Source organism: Nerophis lumbriciformis, linkage group LG22 (genome assembly GCF_033978685.3).
Source record: "Nerophis lumbriciformis linkage group LG22, RoL_Nlum_v2.1, whole genome shotgun sequence".
Lineage (NCBI taxonomy): Eukaryota > Metazoa > Chordata > Actinopteri > Syngnathiformes > Syngnathidae > Nerophis > Nerophis lumbriciformis.
This window is the reverse complement of record NC_084569.2, coordinates 18,627,868-18,645,791: the sequence shown is the minus strand read 5'-3', so window position 1 is coordinate 18,645,791 and position 17,924 is coordinate 18,627,868. Positions and strand designations below refer to the sequence as shown.

The 17,924-nt window shown below is 41.3% G+C and overlaps 2 protein-coding genes and 1 pseudogene across 2 annotated transcripts; all 3 read right to left on the bottom strand.

Annotated features, from left to right (window-relative positions):
• Nucleotides 1-4,311: 4,311 nt before the first annotated feature.
• On the bottom strand, nt 4,312-6,689 carry LOC133615490 (metalloproteinase inhibitor 2-like). Its single transcript, XM_061974121.1, has 5 exons — nt 6,414-6,689; nt 5,883-5,962; nt 5,706-5,808; nt 4,610-4,722; nt 4,312-4,538 (listed from the first exon to the last, which is right to left on the bottom strand). Exons 1-5 carry the CDS (start codon nt 6,670-6,672, stop codon nt 4,362-4,364), a joined length of 732 nt encoding a protein of 243 aa, XP_061830105.1. The 5' UTR covers nt 6,673-6,689; the 3' UTR covers nt 4,312-4,361.
• A 2,826-nt stretch (nt 6,690-9,515) lies between these two features.
• LOC133615716 (metalloproteinase inhibitor 2-like) lies at nt 9,516-12,150 on the bottom strand (annotated as a pseudogene).
• Nucleotides 12,151-16,101: 3,951 nt separating this feature from the next.
• LOC133615491 (metalloproteinase inhibitor 2-like) lies at nt 16,102-17,868 on the bottom strand. The gene is made up of 5 exons (XM_061974122.2): nt 17,651-17,868; nt 16,868-16,944; nt 16,693-16,795; nt 16,396-16,508; nt 16,102-16,331 (listed from the first exon to the last, which is right to left on the bottom strand). Exons 1-5 carry the CDS (start codon nt 17,778-17,780, stop codon nt 16,164-16,166), a joined length of 591 nt encoding a protein of 196 aa, XP_061830106.1. The 5' UTR covers nt 17,781-17,868; the 3' UTR covers nt 16,102-16,163.
• Nucleotides 17,869-17,924: the final 56 nt, after the last annotated feature.

Below are 17,924 nucleotides of genomic sequence, written 5' to 3'. Positions count from 1 at the left end.
ATGATCGACTTTGTAGTTGTGTCATCGGATTTGCGGCCTCATGTTTTGGACACTCGGGTGAAGAGAGGGGCAGAGCTTTCTACCGATCACCACCTGGTGGTGAGTTGGCTGCGATGGTGGGGGAGGATGCCGGACAGACCTGGCAGGCCCAAACGCATTGTGAGGGTTTGCTGGGAACGTCTGGCAGAGTCTCCTGTCAGAGAGAGTTTCAATTCCCACCTCCGGAAGAACTTTGAACATGTCACGAGGGAGGTGCTGGACATTGAGTCGGAATGGACCATGTTCCGCGCCTCTATTGTCGAGGCGGCTGATTGGAGCTGTGGCCGCAAGGTAGTTGGTGCTTGTTGTGGCGGTAATCCTAGAACCCGTTGGTGGACACCGGCGGTGAGGGATGCCGTCAAGCTGAAGAAGGAGTCCTATCGGGTTCTTTTGGCTCATAGGACTCCTGAGACAGCGGACAGGTACCGACAGGCCAAGCGGTGTGCGGCTTCAGCGGTCGCAGAGGCAAAAACTCGGACATGGGAGGAGTTCGGGGAGGCCATGGAAAACGACTTCCGGACGGCTTCGAAGCAATTCTGGACCACCATCCGCCGCCTCAGGAAGAGGAAGCAGTGCACTATCAACACCGTGTATGGCGAGAATGGTGTTCTGCTGACCTCGACTGCGGATGTTGTGGATCGGTGGAGGGAATACTTCGAAGACCTCCTCAATCCCACCAACACGTTTTCCTATGAAGAAGCAGTGCCTGGGGAATCTGTGGTGGACTCTTCTATTTCTGGGGCTGAGGTTGCTGAGGTAGTTAAAAAGCTCCTCGATGGCAAGGCCCCGGGGGTGGATGAGACCCGCCCGGAGTTCCTTAGGGCTCTGGATGCTGTGGGGCTGTCTTGGTTGACAAGACTCTGCAGCATCGCGTGGACATCGGGGACGGTACCTCTGGATTGGCAGACCGGGGTGGTGGTTCCTCTCTTTAAGAAGGGGAACCGGATGGTGTGTTCTAACTATCGTGGGATCACACTCCTCAGCCTTCCCGGTAAGGTCTATTCAGGTGTACTGGAGAGGAGGCTACGCCGGATAGTCGAACCTCGGATTCAGGAGGAACAGTGTGGTTTTCATCCTGGTCGTGGAACTGTGGACCAGCTCTATACTTTCGGCAGGGTCCTTGAGGGTGCATGGGAGTTTGCCCAACCAGTCTACATGTGTTTTGTGGACTTGGAGAAGGCATTCGACCGTGTCCCTCGGGAAGTCCTGTGGGGAGTGCTCAGAGAGTATGGGGTATCGGACTGTCTGATTGTGGCAGTCCGCTCCCTGTATGATCAGTGCCAGAGCTTGGTCCGCATTGCCGGCAGTAAGTCGGACACGTTTCCAGTGAGGGTTGGACTCCGCCAAGGCTGCCCTTTGTCACCGGTTCTGTTCATAACTTTTATGGACATAATTTCTAGGCGCAGTCAAGGCGTTGAGGGGATCTGGTTTGGTAGCTACAGGATTAGGTCTCTGCTTTTTGCAGATGATGTGGTCCTGATGGCTTCATCTGGCCAGGATCTTCAGCTCTCACTGGATCGGTTCGCAGCCGAGTGTGAAGCGACTGGGATGAGAATCAGCACCTCCAAATCCGAGTCCATGGTTCTCGCCCGGAAAAGGGTGGAGTGCCATCTCCAGGTTGGGGAGGAGATCTTGCCCCAAGTGGAGGAGTTCAAGTACCTCGGAGTCTTGTTCACAAGTGAGGGAAGAGTGGATCGTGAGATCGACAGGCGGATCGGTGCAGCGTCTTCAGTAATGCGGATGCTGTATCGATCCGTTGTGGTGAAGAAGGAGCTGAGCCGGAAGGCAAAGCTCTCAATTTACCGGTCGATCTACGTTCCCATCCTCACCTATGGTCATGAGCTTTGGGTTATGACCGAAAGGACAAGATCACGGGTACAAGCGGCCAAAATGAGTTTCCTCCGCCGGGTGGCGGGGCTCTCCCTTAGAGATAGGGTGAGAAGCTCTGCCATCCGGAGGAGCTCAAAGTAAAGCCGCTGCTCCTCCACATCGAGAGGAGCCAGATGAGGTGGTTCGGGCATCTGGTCAGGATGCCACCCGAACGCCTCCCTAGGGAGGTGTTTAGGGCACGTCCGACCAGTAGGAGGCCGCGGGGAAGACCCAGGACACGTTGGGAAGACTATGTCTCCCGGCTGGCCTGGGAACCCCTCGGGGTCCCCCAGGAAGAGCTGGACGAAGTGGCTGGGGAGAGGGAAGTCTGGGCTTCCCTGCTTAGGCTGCTGCCCCCGCGACCCGACCTCGGATAAGCGGAAGAAGATGGATGGATGGATGGATGGATGGTTATTTGGTTAAAAACCCCACATAAGCCCAAGTACCAAATACACCACCCACGACTGCATTTCGCCAAGCATAAAAATATGTATAAACATTGAAGGTATGGAAACACAAAAGGGCGAAGCTAAACATGCTAGATGATGTCAGCCATTTCGTCGCCAGAGTCCAATGATGAATGCAAATTAGATAGCAGCAACTGTTTCTCAGCTGAGTCTGGAAAACATCTCAAGCACATTTTCCAACAAACAACGTGCACATGGAGGGATACAGCAACCATGAAATGAGAATAAAAGCACATAAAATATATATATATACATGCCCATACATATGATAGTAGCCTTCCAAGAACCAAACATTTTCCATCCATGCCAAATTGGGTCATTTATGCCAGAGTTTTCAGTTTTATCATAATTCATACCTGTCAAAGGGGCTGCATCAGGAGTTGTGGGATGCTTTTCACGCAAAGCTAACCAATACGCATTGTGATGTATGTTAATAAAGGGTTCCGTATCAGGAAGCAGTTGAGTATGTGCAGCTCTATCAATCTGCCTAGCTATATTACACTCTTCTAAAGAGGAAACAGACCTCACGTCACTCACAGCCATTATGTCAGTACATTTCTCAAAAACTCTAATTTAAGGAGCAGCATCGTTTGACAAGGCTGGGAGCTGCCTCCACAAAGTATGCAAATCACAATGTCCACAGGAAACAAATTTAAGGCCAATCTGCCCCAAAAAAAGCTTTGGAAATGCAGGAACTTAGGTGGGGCATCTTTGTGCAGAAGATCAGTGGAACTATTGGAGTGTTTTTACTCAGCCAAACTCTTTAAAGTACCACTGATAGTCACACACTAGGTGTGGTGAAATTACCCTCTGCATTTGACCCATCCCCTTGTTCCACCCCCTGGGAGGTGAGGGGAGCAGTGAGCAGCAGCGGTGGCCGCCCTCGGGAATAATTTTGGTGATTTAACCCCCAATTCCAACTCTTGATGCTGAGTGCCAAGCAGGGAGTTAACGGGTCCCATTTTTATAGTCTTTGGTATGACTCGGCTAGGGTTTCATGATCTACCGATCTCAGGGCGGACACTAACCACAAGGCCACTGAACAGGCCTGTATGCAGTTTATTTTGTATACATTTTATTTCGATACACGTTACGAGAAGTGGACAGATTGTTTAAAACGTATTTACGGAGTATGAAGCAAAACTGGAAGCCGTAACACCTACTGCTTACTGTGGACAAATGTGAAATAAAGGAGGGAGCACACGAGTGGAACAAAGGTAAATGACAAATACATTTTTACATGTAAAAGTATTCAGTGAGACACCATTTGTATAGTTTTTAAGCCTCAACCCGATTGAACAGAATGATAATGCCGATGTGTGTCAGCATGAGATAAACATATTTACAGCTGAAATGGACCGGAAGGAATTGACTGACCCTCATAAGTTAATTTGCTGAGAGGACTTCTTTGTTGGACAAAAACCTGACTTTTTGAACAATTCTATAGATTTTATAAATCACATCATTTTGTATATGATTGTGTTGAATTGAATCTACTTTTGAGAAAGAACAGACTTATTTACATGACATCAGTGTAGAAATATAGTAAACACACCATAAGTCAGCCTGATTTGTATAAACTTCCTTGAACTGAAATGCGGCAGAAACAAACCACACTTCTACAGGACCCAGAAGGTCTAACTTTTGGTGAAAGGACTTATTGAATTCAAGAAATCATGGAATCTGATTGAGATGTATTGCCAACTTGGCTAAGCAGTACGAGGCTCCGAGTATGACATTGGCACCGATTCATTCTAGAAGTTCATTACAAAGCAGCGGGCACATTAGAATGTTTTTTTGGGGGTCACAGTGGCATTTCACTCGGCAGGGAATATTTGCATTACAAGCTCTGTAACAACTTGTATAGGCCGAGGTACTACTGTATTGATAAGTGCTTTGGGAAGCAACTTGTCATAAGAAAAATGGCAACTTCAACTGCACTGCTTTAAATATTTATTTATACATGTTTCAGCGTCTTCAATGTCCTTAACCCTTTTTGGGTGAGGCAGCCTCCTTGTACCAGGCACAAGAACCATCACTTCTCTTGATGCAGGCACATTGTTTGTCATGCTCATCGCTGGCCGAATTCACCATCAGCTGCTCCGTCCACAAGCACTCATTTGGGCCGCTGATCCCACACGGGACAGAGTTACAGAGAGTGATCTAGAGGATAAAGCAGATTAGGATTTCACAAAATGTAATTCTTTGAAGTTTTGACTATCAAGTTTGCTTACCTTGCAATTACAGCCCATTGAATAACGCTCCACCAGGATCTTGTGGCTGCTTTTCCAGGGTACAATGTAGTTACACAATGAGACGTGCAGAGACCCATCAGACTTAATTTGGCCTGTTACCAGAAAAAAACGGGTGATAACCACGAATAGAAAATTTGAGTCGGATAAACCAATGATTAAGTCCACCTCTTTAAAAAGAACTTTGTGAATGAGCTGAATGTTACATCTTACCATACTTGCCAACCCTCCCAAAATTCAGCGCTTCTCCCGAAATTCAGGCGGACCTGAGTGACGTGTCGACAGCCTGTTTTCACTTCCGCTTTCCCACAATATAAACAGCGTGCCTGCCCAATCACGTTATAACTGTAGAATGATCGAGGGCGAGTTTTTGGTTTCTTATGTGGGCTTATTGTTAGGCAGTTTCATTAACGTCCTCCCAGCGTGGCAACACAACAGCAGTCACGTTTTAGTCTACCATAAACAGCAATGTTGTGACACTCTTAAACAGGGCAATACTGCCATCTACCGTGTATGCATATGTGACAATAACATCTATAACTTTTAGAGAGTGCAGTGCACAACTGCGTACACAAGGAGACGAAGCAGAATGCATCATCAGAGAGGGTGTTCAGCAAGGTTAGAGTAGAACAAGGATGGACGAGTAGATGAGTGTATGTGTAAATAAATGAACACTGAAATTCAAGACACACACACATCACTGAAAGTCAAGTATTTCTTAGATACATACATAAGAAATATTTGACTTGGTGAATTCTAGCTGTAAATATACTCCTCCCCTCTTAACCACGCCCCGAAATTGGAGGTCTCAAGGTTGGCAAGTATGCATCTTACTAAAAACAGAAATTTAGTTTGATCAATGTTTGTATGACCTCAATTTAAAGTTTTATCATGTACATTTTACACTCAAGTTTACAAAGGAGTTTTAAGCCTTGAGGAATCAAACCTTTAGGTTTAGAGTCAAACATTTGAACCGTTCAGTCATAACAGCATTACGGTTTATGAAAGTGACATGAGCAGACTACTCATTTCTATCATGCTGGAAAAAAAATATTAACCAGCATAAAAGGATATTTACCTGTGATAAAATATTCTACACCTTTGGTCAGCCTCACACCACATGCTGCAGAGTTGGATGCAGTGTAGATGGTACCAAAGAGCTTCTCAGGGCCCCTGAGAGTCTAGAAAATCCAAAAAATGAGATTATGATTCATACATAAATATAATTTGAATTGTATAAATGCTTCATAATCACCGCAATGTGTTTGATGTCATACTTGACGTTGTTAAATTTACCACCTCCAGCTTTTTTTGCAACCACCTTTGCCCTGATGACTAGAATGACAAAAAATAAGACAGTTAATCTCTGGAGACTAGAATTAAATTGCAATTATTTTTACACCAATTAGAATATCAATCAAAAGTGACAACTTCTACACTTTGTGCTCAAGTTTGATTTGAGAGAAAAAAAACAAAACAGGATGTGAGCCATTAAAAATGCCACTCAGCTAATAGTGTAAAATATTTGGCAAGACATGTATAGCCAATGTTTCACTTCCAATGCATTGGCAGCCATTTTGGCTCAAAAAACACAAACCATAATTACTCTCAATTGCAACACCTGCTGTGTCAAACAAGATTCACAAGCCACCTTGTTAGCTATGAACATAAAAAAGCTGTAATGTATGCTTAGACTTTTAAAAACATGTTTTGCCAGACTCTTGACACATAAGACTAGAAATTACTGTTACAAGACATACATTTTTTTTTGCAGGATTTCACTTACCGACATCTGATTGGCAAAATGAAGTCTGTGGATGCGTCAGAAGACAACTGCAGGCGTGTGCTCCTTCTTGCAGCTGCCACATGCACAGCAGCACCAGGGGGAACACACAACACTTCATCCAACTCATCATGGAAGAAAATGTAGCTAACAAAGAGAAGATTTGGGGAAAAAGAAGTTCAGCAGGCAAATATTCTGGTGTCCTTTCTTGAGGGTGGATGAGCAGCCTTTTATTGCTGCAGACTCCTCCCACACTCTCCATCACTCGCACAATTGGATGATTGATTTCACCTTTGCACACACCTGTCTGTGACGTTTTTAAAGAAAAAAAACCAAATATTTTTCCTCACACAGCAACCACAAGCTACAGATTAAGAAATCTACAGCACTTTGTGTTTCTGTCAGTATCTAAAGGCCTATTAAACCACACACACTAATATGAATGTCATTTAAAAAAGGAAGCGGAATTTAAAACAAAGCTAAATGAGAAAAACGTATCACTTTTGCAATTGATGTTAGGCAAAATGTATAAACCAAGATCTTTGAGGGAAAATACTATATTTGACTAAAACAAATATGAATTGTGTTTGGCCATCCGCAAAAATGCTTGGATCTCTCCCCCTGCAATTTGTTTAAAGCAGTGGTTCCCAAACTTTTTACCATCCCGTACCCCTTCAAATATTTAATCTCCAGCTACGTACCCCTTCCACCCCATTTTTTTTCTCTGTTTAACCCCCCACCTATATACTGTACAATACTTAAACTTTTAAAATTATTAGTGATTTCAGGACTCAGATGGAAGTTTAGATCAAACAGAGTTTTATTAAAATATAGACAGATAAACGGGAATTTGAAAGAAGGGCGTGACCGGATCGGAGCGGGAATGTGACAGAGTTCAAATTTTTTGTATTGTCGCTCTGCCTCGTCCTTGACGTACCCCCTACAGTCACCTCGCGTGCCCCACTTTGGGAAACACTGGCTTACAGGATCCAAAGTGTCCAGATGGCCTTTATTTCCTTGCTCCTGGAAATTGATCTGTCCGTTATTTCCTATAGTAAAAATGTTCTAATCCTTTTTTTTCAACCCAAAAAAACCCTTGCATGTCCCTCTGTCTTCTCACTCTTTTAAAGCTGCTGCATTAATGAATTTCTCTTTTTCTCTATTTTCTTGCATTTTCTCTAGCACAGTGCCAGCAATAAAACAAGATTTTTTGAGAGCACGGGTGTCCAGAGCTTGTGTTCACTGCTGCGAGCATGAAGCGGACCTACACCTCCATGTTTACAATATATTGTAAATATTATTAGAGCAGTGGTGTGCCGTCAGGGCCAGCAAGGCCTTCTCTGCTGGCCTAACATAACCAGATCATGATCATAATTAAAGACAAAAGTATTCTTTAATTTACTTTCCTTTAATATCTAAATGTATTCATATTCTCTTCATGTCATATTATGCTCCTTCCAGCTCTGTTGTTTTTAGGTTATAGAGTTTTTATCCAATCAGAATTAAGCTCTTACGTTGCCAGGCCTTCAGAATCAACAACGCGGGCGTCCGTGTTATTGAACGGACACATACATTTGACAGACAGGTGCGATAGCCAATCAGATCATGAGTTGTTGTCAGTAAGGCAGATATATATTGTGATATTAACTATGAGCTAGGTAACATAAGAACTCCATTACCCAGCATGACACAGTAGTGAAGATCATGCGCAGTATTCCCATTTAAGTTGTTGAATGTAGACATGCCTGCAGCTGGATGTTTTTGATGAGCACGCTGTGGAGTAAACTTTAAGAACTCAGCCAATACACCTCGTCTGCATCTTTTATGATTAGACAAAACACATATGTTTGCATGGTCGTCAAGAAAAAAAAAAAGGGACAAGCGGTAGAAAATGGATGGATGGATATTCAAAGAGAAACTACATCTTCTGAGACGACTTCGGCCAACCCCGGAAGCTTGGATGGGTTCTACAAATTGTAAGTTCAAACATTTAATTTCTTTACTTTTTCACGTTTATGTTTTTTGCAATTTTGACAGTATCATAAAATGTTTTAATTGCTGATGCGGGTTTATTGAGTTTTAAATGCGCCAGAAATAACCTGTTTTGTAGACTGTTGATGTGCTTCAATGTTCAGTAGTGCGTTAATGTGTTTATGTATAGTATTTCTCCAGCAATGGTCATGTGGGGACATAAATTATGGTATTTTGAGAGGTAATCAACTAATGTCAACTGGTAGTATTTTATCTACACTTAATTTTTTTTAGTTATGTTTTTATATTTTATGATTTTAATTTTGCCGCCTTGCAATTTTCTGTAATGCACTTTGAATTGCCTTGTGTACAGTTTGCTCTATACATAAACTTGCCTTACCTATTGAGCTCCATCTGCTCCAAGAATAGGCTGCAAAGTTTGCAGCAAATGTCAAACTTCAACAGGAAATTTATAATTTTCACAGGTTCCAACTCACTCTCCCCTCCAGGGTATTTTACACAATTAGATTTGGGATAAAGATGCTGGCACAACACTACACAATATGAAATTGCTTCCAGTAGGTGATGTCGGGAGGCTGATGGGGGCCCACCACATTTGAGCTAAAAGTCTGCTTTCTAAAATGTGCTTTAAAAAGTAATTTTATAACAGCCAACTTAGCATATTTGTCTTTCTTGTGCTCAACTGCAGCTTCAATCACTTCCTCCTGAGGCATCAAGTCAATGGTGTACTACATTTGTGTTGGACCACACCGAGGAAGAGATGAAGTCAGTAGGGAACCAAATTTGTCTGCCAAGGTCAAACCTCATGACCCTCTCATGGTCAGGGGAAAAGGGTCTCACAAAACCATCTTAAATTTTCCATTTTGGGGAATTTACCTCAAGACATTTTCAGGTCAACAAGGTAAGTGCGGTTCTTAGCATTTTACATTAACCCTTTGGACCATTAGCATCCCAGTATAGTTTCGATGCCTTAAATTATTGGTCAAGTTTAAAAAATGAGGCTAATTTTGCAGTTTCCATTGAAAGTGATGTGAAATATAGCAAGTCAAAAATGTTTCAACTCAATCTTAGAAGACATGTGATAAACCAAAGTCAGCAATAAAAAAGTGAAACTAATTTCAGTTTTTTATTCTTGTTGAAACAGAATTTTGTACCAAAGTGCTTGGGAATCAGAAACCACCAAACTCGTGATTGTAATTTAAAGAATGCAACTGCAAATAAATCAATTTGTAATTTACAGTTTAGGGTCTTTAATATCCATTAATACTTTTTGGGTGAGGTGGCCTCCTGGTACCAAGCACAAGAACCATCACTTCTCTTGATGCAAGCACATTGTTTGTCCTGCTCCACTTTGACCGAATTCGCCATCAGCTGGTCCGTCCACAAGCACTCAGTTGGGCCGCTGGTCCCACACGGTACAGAGTCACATCGAGTGATCTGGAGAATAAAGCAGATCACAATTTAAGTCATTCAAATTTGACTATTAAATTTGCTTACTTTGCAATCACAGCCCATCAGATAACGTTCTGCCAGGATCTTGTGGCTGCTTTTCCAGGGTACAGGGTAGTTACAGGATGACACGTGCAGAGACCCGTCAGACCTCATTTGGCCTGAAGTGGGAAAAGTGACAAAAAAAACCATTAAAGTCAGACACCCTGGCTCGATAAACTCATCCCCTTTACAAGTTGACCACTTTGTGAAAGCAGGCCGTGTTACATTTGAGTATAAATGAAGTGTATATGACTTTATTTTCAAATTTCAACCAGCAGAAAAAGGATGTTTACCTTTGATAAAATATTCTACACCTAGCGTCAGAGTCACACCACATGCTGCAGAGTTGGATGCAGTGTAGAGGGTATAAAACAGCTTCTTGGGGCCCTTGATGGTCTGGAAAACCAAATAAAATGTTAATGCATGCATAAACAATATTGAAAAGTATAAATGCTTTTATAATCACCGTGATGTGTTTGATGTCATACTTGACATTGTTAAATTTACCAATGCCAGATTTCTTTGCGACCACTTCTGCCCTGATGACTGAAAGACAAAAGAGAGGCCAGTCAATCTCTGAAGACTAGAATAAAACAATCTTCAAACCCACAAAAGCTTTAGTCAGCCTTCATCTGTTTGGTAAAACGATTCACTAAAAGGTGACTCAAATAGAGTTTAGAATAGAAAGCACTTTATTGATCCCTGGGGGAAATTCAGCACCACAGTTAGCTCACAATAGACAGTAATAATATACAATATATAAATACTACATACAGAAACTGACCTCAGTCCTAAATTTAAAATGTTCCCTCCATTCTTCAACTCTAGTTCCACTTCTAAACAGTACTGATACATAGATGAATAATTCCTATTAGCAAAATCTGCAGCAATAGGATAGGAAAAATATTTAGTTTCAACATTTTCTGACCAAACGTGATAAAAGTATTGAGCCTTGGCAGCCATTTTGGTTGTAAAAACGCAAACTCTACAATCATATGCAACACCTGTGCGATGCATTCGCAAGTCACCTTGCTAGCTATGAACATGTCTACTTAAGAGCTGTAAATCATGCCAGGACCTTTCAAAATGTCACCAGACTTTGAACAAATTAGACAAGTTTGTAAGACTATTGTAAACTTTTAGTTTGCATGATTTCACAGCATTTTTGCATAATAAAATCCTAACCTAAATTTTCCAAAACATAAAACATGATTTCCTTATTCCACAGTAAACACAGCAATCCCAGTCTAATATCACAACAAGCAAATTTAAATAGATTTTAAGACACTTCATAGACAACATTGGACTATTGTACACCAAGTGACAGTATGCTGTTAAACAGTAACTATAAAATTAATTGTTAAGTTAGTATTAGTCATATGTTATTGTATTTGACAAATCACAGCTCTGCAGTTCCAGTTAATGTTACTGTGAAAGTAATATATTAGTCAGTAAGTTGCTGTGAATTTACAAAGAAAATGGATGGATGGATGTTCAGTGTGTGCATGTTTCATTGATGTCGAAATGGTTGAAATGCATCCAATTTCAAAAGTAAAAAAAGTTCTAATTGAAAAACAATTGGAATAGTAATTTTGAATTATTCAACATTGGTCAAAATATATATACACAATTTTCAGCCATGTCCAGCTGACTCACACTGCATGTTAATGTTATACTTCAGCAGCCAAGGAGAAATAGTTCATAAATTGAATTGAATCATAAATGGGTTGTACTTGTATAGCGCTTTTCTACCTTCAAGGTACTCAAAGCGCTTTGACACTACTTCCACATTTACCCATTCACACACAGATGGAGGGAGCTGCCATGCAAGGCGCTAACCAGCACCCATCAGGAGCAAGGGTGAAGTGTCTTGCTCAGGACACAACGGACATGACGAGGTTGGTACTAGGTGGGGATTGAACCTGGGACCCTCGGGTCGCGCACGGCCACTCTTCCACTGCGCCACGCCGAATCATGATTTATCATAAAATTCACATCCCTAACATTTAGTATGCTGCTCTTCCTGCTTGTCATCATGGCTGCTTCCAAAATGTTGATTAAACTTACCGACATCCGATTGACAGAATAAAGTCTGTGGATGCGTCAGAAGACAACTGCAGGCGTGTGCTCCTTCTTGCAGCTGCCACATGCACAGCAGCACCAGGGGGAACACACAACACTTCATCCAACTCATCATGGAAGAAAATGTAGCTAACAAAGAGACAGTTTGAGGGGAAAAGAAGTTCAGCAGGCAAATATTCTGATGTCCTTTCTTGAGGAGGGTGGATGAGAAGCCTTTTATTGCTGCAGACTCCTCCCACACGCTCCATCACTCTCACAATTGGATGATTGATTTCACCTTTGCACACACCTGTCTGTGACGTTTTTAATGAAATTAACATGTTGTGCACTCAGCAACCACTTTGCCAGAAATTAAGAAAACTACATCACTTTTTATTTCTATGTAAATGCCTTATAAACCACATACACTAAAGTAAATGTCATTTTAAAAAGCAAACGGATTTTAAACAAATATTTTGCTAGCTAAATGAAAAACAATTTTCCTCTATGGTAGGTGTTAGTTAAAATTTATAACTACTTTTTTTGGTGCTTTTTACTTAAGCAAATGAGGGCAGAAGGGTTTCACTGCCTAATACAGCAGAGAAGGGACAGGGAGAGTTGGCTAATGTGAGTTTTAAAAAAAAGTCAAATTTCTTGTTAACAGTAATTCACTAAATCCCAAAGACAATAAATGTATTAAAACATTTTTTTTTTAATAAAATTAAGTTTTTACTAGTTAACAGGAAAACCGTATCAGATTATTTTCCTGGTCATGTGGTTGTGCAGTTATTGCTGCTTGGCAGAATTTACTATAAGTGTACATAAAGTATGACAGGAATGACATAAAGGTTGTTGTGTGGTTTAAAAAAACAAAAAAAAAACATTAAAGGGGCAGTTTGTAACTTCTACATGGGTGCCTAGAATGTAATCATGTGATCATACTGAGAGATTCCTGCCAGCTAAGTCATTAAAACACTGTCACAACAGATGAAAACCCTCCCCAACCTGTCTGTGGAAGAACATTCTGTTATGTCACATTTTTTACATCCTCTGTCCTGACCTAACTCATACTAATTAGTCTTTTGTCGACAATCTGACTTGAAATATTTTTAGTGCCCAGACTATATTTGACCTAAACAAATATAAATTGACTATTTGTTTACTCCGGGAACATGCTTGAATCTTTACACACACAATTTATTTAAAGGATCCATAAAGTCCAGGTGACCTAAATGTATGTATTGTTTGCTCCTGAAAAGTATGGCAATTATTTCCCATAATATACATTTTCTAAAACCTTTTTTTCTAAACCTTGCATGACCCTGTGTTTTCCCACCCTTGTAAAGTTTCTGGAAATGTGACACTCTTGTAGTATTTATTTCCTTTCAACATTTTCTCAAGCACAGGTGTAGCAATAAAACCTCAGTAGAAGTGAATACTAGCGGTTTACCTTTTTTTTCCTCTCTGCTTTATGAGAGCAGGCGTGTCTACAGCTTGTGTTCACTACTGTGAGCGTGTAGCAGACCTACACCGTGTTTACAATATAAATACTATTATTGCATAGGACAACTGAAAGAATTTTATCCACACGCTTTGATTTTAATTTGAACTATATCTTTTTATCATTTTGCAACTTTCTGTAAAGCACTTGGAATTGCCTTGTGTACAAATTGTGCAACATGCATAAACTTTTCTTGCCTATTAAGCTCCATCAGGTACAACACTGGTGTGTCTGCTCCAAGAAGGGACTGCAAAGTTTGCAGCAAACATGTCAAAAAACTTGTACAAGTAATGTACAGAATATGTTTTCACAGGTTCTGACTCATTTTTTTTCAAAATGTTATTTCAAATTCTGCACAACATGATTTGGGATGTAGATGCTAGCACTACACTACAAAATATGAAATTGCTTCCAGTAGTTGTCAACAGGGGCGCCGAAAAGGGGGGGTAAAGGAGACGGATTCTAGGGGCCCATGATGGAGGGGGGCCCAGAGAGGCCCCTAATGATGATGAAATTATAATACAGAAAAAATAATGACACTGTGTTGGGAGCCCTGTAAAGATTATTTTCATGGGGCCCAAAATCCCTCGCGGCGCCCCTGGTTGTCAACATGCTGATGGGGGCCCACCCACATTCTGGAGCTGAAAGTGGGCGTTCTAAATATGCTGCAAAAAGTTTTCTAGCGGCCAACCCAGCATATTTGTCTTTCTTGTGCTCAGCTGCAGCCTCAATCCGATGGTGTACTACATCATACTTGCCAACCTTGAGACCTCCGATTTTGGGAGGTGGGGGGCGTGGTTGGGGGCGTATATATTTATATTTATTTTATTATACGTATATATATATATATATATATATATATATATATATATATATATATATATATATATACGTATATATATATATATATATATATATGTATATATATATTTATTTTATTATATATATATATATATATATATATATATATATATATATATATATATATAAAATAAATACTTGAATTTCAGTGTTCATTTATTTACACATATACACACACATAACACTCATCTACTCATTGAGTTAAGGGTTGAATTGTCCATCCTTGTTCTATTCTCTGTCACTATTTTTCTAACCATGCTGAACACCCTCTCTGATGATGCATTGATGTGTGGCACGCACAAAAGTGTTCATCAAATGCACTAGATGGCAGTATTGTCCTGTTTAAGAGTGTCACAACATTGCTGTTTAAGGCAGACGAACTGCTTTACTGTATACAAAAACGTGACTGCTGTGTGTTGTTGCCGCACTGGGAGGACGTTTATGAAACTGCCTAACAATAAACCCACATAAGAAACCAAGAACTTGCCCTCCATCATTCTACAGTTATAACGTGATTGGGCAGGTATGCTGTATATATTCTGAATTTCGGGAGATTTTCGGGAGAAAATTTGTCCCGGGAGGTTTTCGGGAGAGGCGCTGAATTTCGGGAGTCTCCCGGAAAATCCGGGAGGGTTGGCAAGTATGTACTACATTAGTGTTGGATCAAACATCAGGAAAGAGATGTAGTGAGCTCAGTAGAACCAAATTTGTCTGCCAAAGGTCAAACCACATGAGCCCGTCAAGGGCAGGGGAAAAGTGTCTCACAAAACCATCTTATGATTTCATATTTTGGGGAATTTTTATCTCGCAACATTTGGAGGTCTAGATCTATGATGCAAGTGCAGAGGTTAGCATTTTAGAGGCTCTCTAAAACTACCATTTGAACCATTAGCATGCCAGTATAGTTTTGATGACTTAAATTATTGGTCTAGTTTCAAAAATTAGCCTCAGTTTTCAGTTTCCATTGCAAGAGCTGTAAAAAAGTAAAAAAATGTTTCAACTCAATGTTAGACATGTGGTAAACCAAAGTCAGCAATTAAAAAAAGTGAAGCATTTCAGTTTTGTTTTATTCTTTTTGAAACAGAATTTTGTACCAAAGTGCTTGGAAGTCAGAAAGTTCTAAACTCATGATTGACTCATGGCTATAGAGCGTTTTTTTATTCAGGCTCCAGTACTCTGGAATGCCCTCCCGGTAACAGTTAGAGATGCTACCTCAGTAGAAGCATTTAAGTCCCATCTTAAAACTCATTTGTATACTCTAGCCTTTAAATAGCCCCCCTTTTTAGACCAGTTGATCTGCAGTTTATTTTCCTTTCTCCTCTGCTCCCCCCTATCCCTTGTGGAGGGGGAGACACAGGTCCGGTGTCCATGGATGAAGTGCTGGCTGTTTAGAGTCGGGACCCGGGGTGGACCGCTCGCCTGTGCATCGGTTGGGGACATCTCTGCGCTGCTGACCCATCTCCGCTCGGGATGGTTTCCTGCTGGCCCCACTATGGACTGGACTCTTACTAGTAGGTTGGATCCACTATGGACTGGACTCACAATATTATGTCAGACCCACTCAACATCCATTGCATTTGGTCTCCCCTAGGGGGGGGGGGGGGGGGGGGGGGGGGGTTACCCACATATGCGGTCCTCTCCAAGGTTTCTCATAGTCATTCACATCGACGTCCCACTGGGGTGAGTTTTTCCCTTGCCTTTATGTGGGCTCTGTACCGAGGATGTTGTGGCTTGTGCAGCCCTTTGAGACACTTGTGATTTAGGGCTATATAAATAAACATTGGATTGTAATTCAAAGAATGATTTATTTGCAGTTGTAATTTACAGTTTAGGGTCTTTAATGTCCATTACTTTTTGGGTGAGGCAGCCTCCTGGTACCAAGCACAAGAACCATCACTTTTCTTGATGCAAGCACATTGTTTGTCCTGCTCCACTTTGACCGCCATGAGCTGGTCCGTCCACAAGCACTCAGTTGGGCCGCTGATCTCACACGGGACAGAGTCACATCGAGTGATCTGGAGGATAAAGCAGATCACAATTTCAGTCATTCAAATTTGACTATTAAAAAAATGTGCTTACTTTGCAATCACAGCCCATCAGATAACGTTCTGCCAGGATCTTGTGGCTTCTTTTCCAGGGTACAGGGTAGTTACAGGATGACACGTGCAGAGACCCGTCAGACCTCATTTGGCCTGAAACGGGAAAAGTGACCAAAAGAAAAATCTAAGTCAGACACCCTGGCTAGATAAACTCATCCCATGTACAAGTCGACCACTTTGTAGACAACTTTGTGAAAGCAGGCCGTGTTACATTTTACTAAATTCATTGTGTATGACTTTATTTTCAAATTACACCCAGCAGAAAATGGATGTTTACCTTTGATAAAATATTCTACACCTAGGGTCAGAGTCACACCACATGCTGCAGTGTTGGATGCAGTGTAGAGGGTATAAAACAGCTTCTTGGGGCCCTTGATAGTCTGGAAAACCAAATAGCCAAAATAAAAGAATGCATGCATAAACATTGAATTGTATGAATGCTTTATAATCACCGTGATGGGTTTGATGTCATACTTGACGTTAAATATACCACCTCCAGCTTTTTTTGCAACCACCTTTGCCCTGATGACTAGAAAGACAAAATAAGACAGTTAATCTCTGAGACTAGAATTAAGTTGCAATTTTGTTTTACACCAATTAGAATATCAATCAGAAGTTGCAAAATCTACACTTTGCATTCAAGTGTAAAATATATGGCAAGACATGTACAGACAGTGTTTCACTTCAAATGCTTCGGCAGCCAGTTTGGCTCAAAAGCAAACCCTCATTACTCAATAGCAACACCTGCTGTGAGAAACAAGATTAACAAGCCACCTTGTTAGCTATATACATTAAAAAGCTGTAATGTATGCTTACTTTTAAAAACATGTTTTTCCAGACTTGACACAAATAAGACTAGACATTACTGTTACAAGACTATTGGTACACCACAAAAACATGCAGGATTTCACTTACCGACATCTGATTGGCAGAATAAAGTCTGTGACATTGTGTTATTAATCTCAATTAGCAACACTATATAGTTTAGCACCATTTCTTTGTGTCAACATGGCGGTTTCCAAAACTTAGATATATGTATTCAAGGTAACAGGCCAGTCAGTGTGACTGTACGCAAGTAGTTTTTATCTTTTTTTCCCATCTGACCCAATTTCAGACTTGTGCAGGATGCAGAAGCTGGACCAATATTTGAGTACATATACAATGAGTGCAATAAATAATGATGCAATTATGCTTGAAAAGGATGAACCCAACACATATTCTGAATTTTAACTTACCGACGTCTGACTGGCAAAACGCCATCTGTGGATGCACAGGAAAACATCTGCAGGCGTGTGCTCCTTCTTGCAGCTGCCACATGCACAGCAGCACCAGGGGGAACACACAACACTTCATCCAACTCATCATGGAAGAAAATGTAGCTAACAAAGAGAAGATTTGGGGGAAAATAAGTTCAGCGGGCAAATATTCTGGTGTCCTTTCTTGACGAGGGTGGATGAGCAGCCATTTGTTACTGCAGACTCCTCCCACACTCTCCATCACTCTCACAAT